Consider the following 7,833-nt stretch of genomic DNA (forward strand, 5'->3'; position numbering starts at 1 on the left):
AGAGCTCTACCCACTTAACTGCCAGTGCTACAATGGCACAGTTTATCACCAGGTGGAAAAATCTTTCCATTAGCTGACTGGGATCTCAAGCTACAAAACCCCCAAACACTGAGCTGTTGGCAAAAACAAAGTCCTTGCTGCCTCTCCATCTTGGAAGGCAACACAAAGGCCTGGCAACTAACTACCAAAGCCCCACAACACTTCTGCAATGTGAAGCAGTTCTTTCTTGCCACATCATCTACATCCTGACTAAAAAGGCTTTAACAAGGACAGTGCAACTAATGGGAGCAGCCATTTAGGCATTAAAACAAGCTTGGAGAGATAGAGCGCGTGCAAGCACACGTGTGCACGAGCGCATGCTCCGTTTCTGCGAAAAGTCAAACTAGTATCCATAAATTACACTTGTCCATCTTCTTTATTGATTTTCATTTTTCAATCCTGTATTGTGAAGTAGGTTTGGATAACAAAATTGGTAAACACCCAAGCTAGATATAAAAGAAATCATAATAGCTACTCACTTACAGTACTGCCAATTCTTAATTGGATGGATATCTACTGTGTATTACTGTACTAGCTCAAGGACAGTCATTCACTTGAAAATTGTTCAGCAGTGAATACATTTTGTCTTGTTCTGTGGGTATATGTTATCTATTTTAGCAACAGGGAAGAAAGGCTGCAGAGAAAAATGACTATTTTAAATTCATTGCTTGATCTAGACTTTGTCAAGCCGTTTTTTCAAAAACATACTCTTTGTGCTGCAAAAAAGACAATGTCTTTCAGTGGAGTTATTTGTTCCTCTTTACGAAGAGCTGGATGTCTAACAGAGCTGCTTTTAAAACCCTTGTTAACAATGTACTTACATGGAAAGTCCATCTCCCATGACGAGAGCAGTATTTTTCAATAGCAATCAACACTTAAGTACCTATTATAAAGGCATGCCACTGAAAGGCCAGCTAAACCAAAGAGCATCATGAAAAGCAGTTACTAGGAACTGAAGAATAGGAATCTTATTGTGTGAACTGGCATATGTATACTGCAAAGTACTGGATAGTGTAAAAAGCTATGGATGACAATGCCCAAGAAAGAGTAGTGAGTTTAAGGGAATAGAGCAAGCATAAAGAAAAGAAGAAATGGGAACTCAGTCAAGGCTAAGGACCTGGGCACAGAACACATTCACTCCGTGCAACTCACATCAGTGCTCAAAACAACGTATATGACCCCGGTGATCCGGAGTGGCAGGCAGGCACGCACGTATCCAGGGCAGCTGCAGGCTGAAGGCTGCTATTTCTGCACCTCTCTCACAGGCGGTGGGAAACAGGTAATAGAGCCCATTTGCCTTAAGCAAACAACCACCCTGTTCGGGACTGGATACAGACACGACACCTACACCAGCCCCTGTAAGATGACACCCACTTTCCACGCCCAGTGGGGAAAGTGTGAACTTGGGCGACTTGTCCAGCCCCACAGAGGATCTCTCTGGGAGAGACAGGGATGGAATCAAGGCGACATTTAACCACCTGAACTATTTTAAGACCAGAGCTGCTGTTTCTAAAATCCCCTGTCTCGTTCCCTGCGTCCTTTTCAACTTCTGCAAAAAGAAGGCACAAATCTCATGGACAGGACACTTCACTGCTGCACAGGCAAGTTATCCCCAGTTACCACGCTGTGCACTGAATGAGGCAGGGCTGGGGTAGAAAATAACAGCATGTGGTGACGGAGCTAAGAAATACAGAGTATTGTATCTAGCATAAGTGAGGCATCTTAAGACTGCACAGACAAAAGGATTACATAGAGAAAAAATTCAGACATCAAAATTTCAGCCCAAACATCTAAACTCTGATAAAAGTATACAGGAACTGAAACATGGTCATACAACGGAAGTGTTGGGCAATCTTCACTACAGGCTTTGCCTTTAATACAAAGCTCCTTAGGTCAGCAAAACAGCACGCCGTCTTCTGGGTTCAGAGCCAAGCAGATACTGGAATTCTCATTGTCTTTTCTACACGGCACTAAGGCTTTCAGCTCAAAGGCTTAGAGGCTTTAATCATGACCTGTAGACAACATGGACGAAGTTTCAAAATACAACGTTTGCAGAAGCCGTGCTCCAGGAGGAAAGGTTAGTTGGAAGGATGTCGCATGTTCCAAAAGAGATCCCAAAGGATGCTTACAGACATCCAAATGCCACAAATTCTCCATCAGGCAGGCTAAAGCAGAGGCTACCTGCTTAAGTGCTACAGAATAAGGAAAACAAGAGAGACCTGATAACACCTGAAGAACTCCAAAAGCTGTAGTGTCGCATCCACTCTAGACTGGACATGAAAGGTAGCAGATCAGCCTGGAAAGCAGAGTCCTGAAAATGTATCTAGCACCTCTCCCACAAGGCAAGAACAAATATGCTTTCCTCCTGGAATTGTAAAAATGCACGGCATGGATAACGCAAATCTTTTCATAAGTAGATTCAGTGTTCTGAGATCAGCAGTATGGTCCTAAAACCTGCCTGATCCACTAGGGATAACGAAGTACAAAGAGAATGTGGTACTGAGGTGGATCTCAGCAAAACATTTCTTCCCCTGGTGCTTTTATCCTCCACCTGCAGCGCACTCCCAGTTTCAAAGATTCAAAGATTGTAAGGCTGGAAGGGACCTCAAAAGATCATCATTGGATCCAGCCCCCTGCACCAGGCAGGAAAGAGAAGTTGATGGACCATCACCTGAACACAATACAATAGGGTCATAATCCTGAAACCGGAGTCCTTGGGAGTACTAGAATACCAACAATAAAACCACCAATCCAGCCTTTCCCAAATCCATAGTGCACTGAGCCACTGCCCATTGTTACAGCAGTCTCTTCTTCACAGAACATAAGCATCTCTATCGACTCTAAATAGCCTGGTGAATTGTGGTTTCTCGACATGCATTATCTTGCAACACATTCAGACTTCTGCAGGAATCCTAGTAGATCCAAGCAGAGAAAGGCAGATATGCCCAGAGAGTGAGCCGAACGGAGCAAAAAGATAATGCTTATAAAATGATAGTATCTTGTGTTAGAGTCGGGCTGTGATTTTCAAGGGAGTTGGGTTGCTAATTCTCATTAAATGTCAGACATGGGTGCTTAACACCATTGGGCCTAATTAGAAAAAAAAACAAGCCCCTACGGATTCAGAAAGCTAAAAGATAGAGAAGCAACATACTGACTGAATTTAGAAACTGCCTTTTTGTTTCTGTGAGGCTCTCCTCTTATCATGAAAGCAGATTAGTTCAGATCAGGTTCAAATACCTACCCTCACCCCACACTAAAGGGCTGGCCTTAATCCTCAATTAAATCCATGTATTGGATCATTTCTCTTTTCAGTGGACTTTCAGGAAACTACAAACGTCTCCCAGTAGCCTAGAGAAGGTTTTTTGGGGTTTTGTATTTTTTGTTTTTTTGCAGCTTGATAAAGCAGCATGTGAAGTTGCCTTGTACTCCTGCTCCTCAGAGGGCTTTCTGTTAAATATTTTATTTTCCTTTATTCCAGCACAAAGCAAGACAAAGAAAAGGGATCACACATTAAAAGCTGCAAAGCAAAGCAACTTTTATCAGTATGTTGAAAGGCCCATTCTTTTAATATATTCACTGATTACCTAAGAACTTTTTTTCCTGAATCTGAAAGATCTGTTGAGTAAAAATGGTAATGGTCCTTCCAACTGACACTGCACAGGCTAGACAGTACAAATATAGAGAAGGTGAACTTGCTGAATTGCTAGTCTGAGGAGTTGCAGGGGTGTGGGCCTTGATAACTACGCTGGAAACTACGTGGAGTTTTGGCAATAAGCTTCTGGGCATTATATCCAAATCAAATGAAATCTCAAGACGTTTGGCACACAGGGCAGCACTGGAACAGGAGGGAAATTATGAACTTGAGCCAATATGCAGTTAGCAGCCGCAGTTCTTTAGCAGCGATATTGTTGACGCTATGGCAACTACTGCAGCCTTCAGATTTGCTTGCCTTTGATAAAATAGAGCTTTAGACCTGGGAAGGACTCTAAAATCATGCTGGTTTTGCTGATCAGGTACCTCTTCCTGCAGACAGCTGAAGACCAGCAGCCTGTACTGATTCTGTTACCATTCACTTCAGCCAGAGGTGTCAGGCAGACAGCGCGTGGGGTTCCTGTGGAAGCTGGGGATTCAGGGGAGGGGTCCAGCACCAAATTCCCAGAGGCAAAGCCCCAGTGGGCATGTGTCAGCAGCAGAGAGGGGACAAGCAACAGTGGCATTAACCCCCAGCTCTGCTACCAGGTCCGGATCCAGCCCGGGAGGCTCCTTGCAGTGTGGAGCTGGCCTGGGGGCACAAGTGAGCTTGAGGTCCCTGGTTTAAACCAAGATGTCCACAAAAGTACCCTCAGGTAACTGCAGCCAGTCAGTAAGCAGAAGCCATTCTAACTGTCTGATGATCTGGTTACCTTACTGGTACCCTATTCTTAACTTATGATAATCATTTTTTTTACCTCAACCCCCCTCTTCATGTTACAACCTACCTACTACCCTCTTTGGCACAGGGACCACCTTTCTGCATGTGCTTGGAGACTGTAGCTCATCCAACTTCTCATCTGTGATTGGTACCTGTAGGCCTTATTTCAACAAGTACAATGAGCTGATACGTTTGTAGGCCAACCTTAATTACTCTAAAATGTATTAACCGACTGCTCAAACAGAGTGCAAAATCTGCTCTCTCAAGAGATATGCACTGTTAGATAAACGAAAGAGAACTCCACAAAAGATTAAAATCCTTCTTATTCCAGGATTTGATAAATTTAATAGACAAATGACAGCTTAGGCCCTAAGCCTCCTAAGAAGCAGGTGTAACAACCAGGAAGGAGGACAAAGTGTCCAGGTGAGAAATCCAGTAGTCCAGGCACCCCCAGCTGAGGCAAAGGGCAGGGTGCCTGGATTTCTGTCAATCAAGGTTCTGTCCCTGGAACTCACTTAAGAGCTTATCTTGCACAACAGCCTCTGGGTATCGGGCGTCCAATGGCACTCTTCCTTCCAGCTGCTAGAAGAAAGATGCTTGCAAGCAATACCTTTAACACTGATAACTTTCCAAATGTGTTTGGGAATACCTTAGGGTGTTACATTAACAAGAAACGTGTCGCACCTTCAGACAGATTATGGCTGTGACACGAATGAAGTGTTCCCTCCCCTCAGAGGTTCACAGTTAGCAAGCAGAGACCATATTAGTGTCGCAAGATGTTCATTCAAGTACTCCCAAATCAATTACAGAAAAAAACGAATACTGAATGAATCAAACAGCATATACGTGAAACTTTTCATTTCTAGGGAGGTAACTTGTATCCAAATTGATTGTCATCGAACAGCCGAAGGAAACCTAAAAATTGTTATCAGCTTACAGAAAACTAAGACAGTCCTTGAAATGAACTGAAGTCAGTCCAATTTCAACAGAAATTACTGCTACAATTTACATTGTTTCAGCAGGCTCAGCAAGTGGGAAAAGCTGAATGAGCAGAGACTAAACAGTAACGCTCACCTGTAAAGCCGATCCCCCCACAACAGGGTTGAGGAAGTGTCAATCAATGGAAATTGCCTGTTCCTAGTTTATAAAAGTGTTGTGCTGATAATAGTGTTAATCTCTTGTCTTTCACAACCAGAGTAGAATAAGAACACTCTGAGTACTTTTCTTCCATATATTCCTCGTTTGTAACTTTAGTGAAGACAATGCTACGATACAATTTTAGCACATAGCCAGCTCCTGTTTTAGAGCATCACCTCTTTTTGTCATTCTAAAAGCTTGGAGAACTTTTACACATGGAAGAGTTTAATGGAATAGCTTGTTTTGTCCAAATATGTAACTAAAGTCAAAGTCTGTTCAGTTCATTTTTACTGACAGACGTAGGTAGCTAATTGGAAACAAAAACCAGACACAGACAACCCGTACCTGTGGCCGCATTCTTGGATTCCATCTGACGTAATAGTTTACCCATAACTCCAAGTGGTTCAGACTGGCAACTGGATACAGGACATGGTGTTCATAGTTTACATAGAAAGGATTTGTAAAGTCATCTAGTTGACTATTAACATAGGACCATAACGATACAGTCTTTGTGCTTATCTCCTGAGTAAATACAAAGAGTGGTATTTTAGGATATGCATTTCAAAATCTTTACATTTTTGCACAACAGTTGAAAATATGGTAACACTATTCTTTTGCTCCGTTAATTATTCAATACATTACATCTATGTTAGGATGCACATTGAATTTGTCGTGGTTTTACAACTCTGAAATGTACTTTTGATCTGTTTTCATGGGAAGAGAAAAAATTAAGAAAAATTCACACCATTTAGTGGAGTAATTTTTAACAAGGAAACACAGTAGCTACCTATTTACTACAATAAAGCAAGTATTCAGAGCATTTCAATATCTGTGGTATCCAAAGTTGCTGGAATATCTTTTCCCTTAAGGTCAGTCAGGAACAGGACGGAAGTTCAAGTGTATTTGATTGGTTATTTAGTTGCGACTGGAAGGTTGTTGCACTACCTATAACACTTGAGGAAGAGAGGGTAAAAAACATCCTCCCCACCTCTAAACTGGAGCAGTATCTATAGCCAGTCACATCCAGATTTAACCACTGGCCAACCCAAAAATATTTTTAAAAATTGTATTTTTGCTAATTTTTAGATAGTTTGCAATAACCAAAACAATATTTTTCTACTGCTGGCTTACATCTGTCTAAATGGTGTGCTTTTAATTGTCCACCTTTAGCTTTGTTTGTATTTTCAAACCTATGTAATAAAATAAATGAATAAAGCAATTCCATTTAAGTTGCAAAATTAGAATTCTTATCAGCTTCCCAGTGCCATTTTACACTCCTTCAGTGCTATAAAGCAGCTGTTTCCACTACAGTTGTGTCTTAAATTGCATTTTTTTTAGAAAGGGAGCTGCATCAGATTTTTCATTTGTGAAAGCAAGCTGTCTGATAACCATTTATTTGCCAAGAATATATTATTTAGCTCCATCTTGTGGTATACACATGCAAATTTTTCTACTACACAAATCAGTCAAACCAGAAAAAACAAAGCTATATATACTAATGGACTGTTATTTTAAGTTTTACTAAGAATACTTTCCACCTTCTATGGCACATTTTATTTAGTCTCAAATTGCTCCACAGAAGTACTGATAGTGCTAACGTCACTATTATATAAAGAAGTCTCTCCCATCTTTCAATTCTACATTTTATCATCAATGCTCAATTTCTGCTCTAAGTTATGCCCCAGTAGGTACTGCACTGGAAAAAACATATCAGGTAGGTAGGGAGCTCTGCTAAAGATGATCAAAACTGTGTTGGTAAAGGGCTATGCTTGGGTATTTTTTTGGGGTGGGTGCTCTGAATGGGACACTATCTAGAACATAAGTTAACAGCCTTTGAAATGGTGGAAGTTATGGTACCTAAAGAAAGAAAGGGGAAAACATTTTCTTTCAACAAATGATGATGTGGCATGTGGCTAAGCAGCCCTCAGTGTGATCGGGGGATAGTTAGTACATATAAGTATATGGCTATACTTATTTTTTTCCCCAGGCCACCTCTTGCGACTCAGATGACAAGATAATGCTTCACACAAATGCTCAAAATGTTTCTTGTATCTCACGGTCAAAGCATGTCTGCATAAAAACAACATGTCAAATCTGACGCAGTGTACCACTTACTTCTTTCACGCGCTCCTGTTCACAGTTGAATAAAAAAGTCCCAAAGAGGCAGCTATAAAGATGATCCAAAATGGTGACTAAAAAAAGTTCATTGAATTCAAAAGCTGCAGGAAACTGGAAAAAAAAAATAG

General features: G+C 41.3%; 1 protein-coding gene across 4 annotated transcripts in view; it reads right to left on the reverse strand.

Annotated features, from left to right (window-relative positions):
* The window catches only part of MTMR1 (myotubularin related protein 1), a 54,047-nt gene that overhangs the window by 17,660 nt on the left and 28,554 nt on the right, over window positions 1–7,833 (reverse strand). For all 4 annotated transcript variants that reach the window (XM_019521642.1, XM_019521640.1, XM_019521641.1 and 1 more), the window contains 2 exons: window positions 7,703–7,816; window positions 5,933–6,109 (listed from right to left, as the gene is read on the reverse strand). In XM_019521642.1, the coding sequence (XP_019377187.1) occupies window positions 5,933–6,109; window positions 7,703–7,816 (291 nt within the window). The remainder of the gene's footprint in view (window positions 1–5,932; window positions 6,110–7,702; window positions 7,817–7,833) is intronic.

This window comes from Gavialis gangeticus, unplaced genomic scaffold (assembly GCF_001723915.1).
Source record: "Gavialis gangeticus isolate Ggan-Ray unplaced genomic scaffold, GavGan_comp1, whole genome shotgun sequence".
Lineage (NCBI taxonomy): Eukaryota > Metazoa > Chordata > Crocodylia > Gavialidae > Gavialis > Gavialis gangeticus.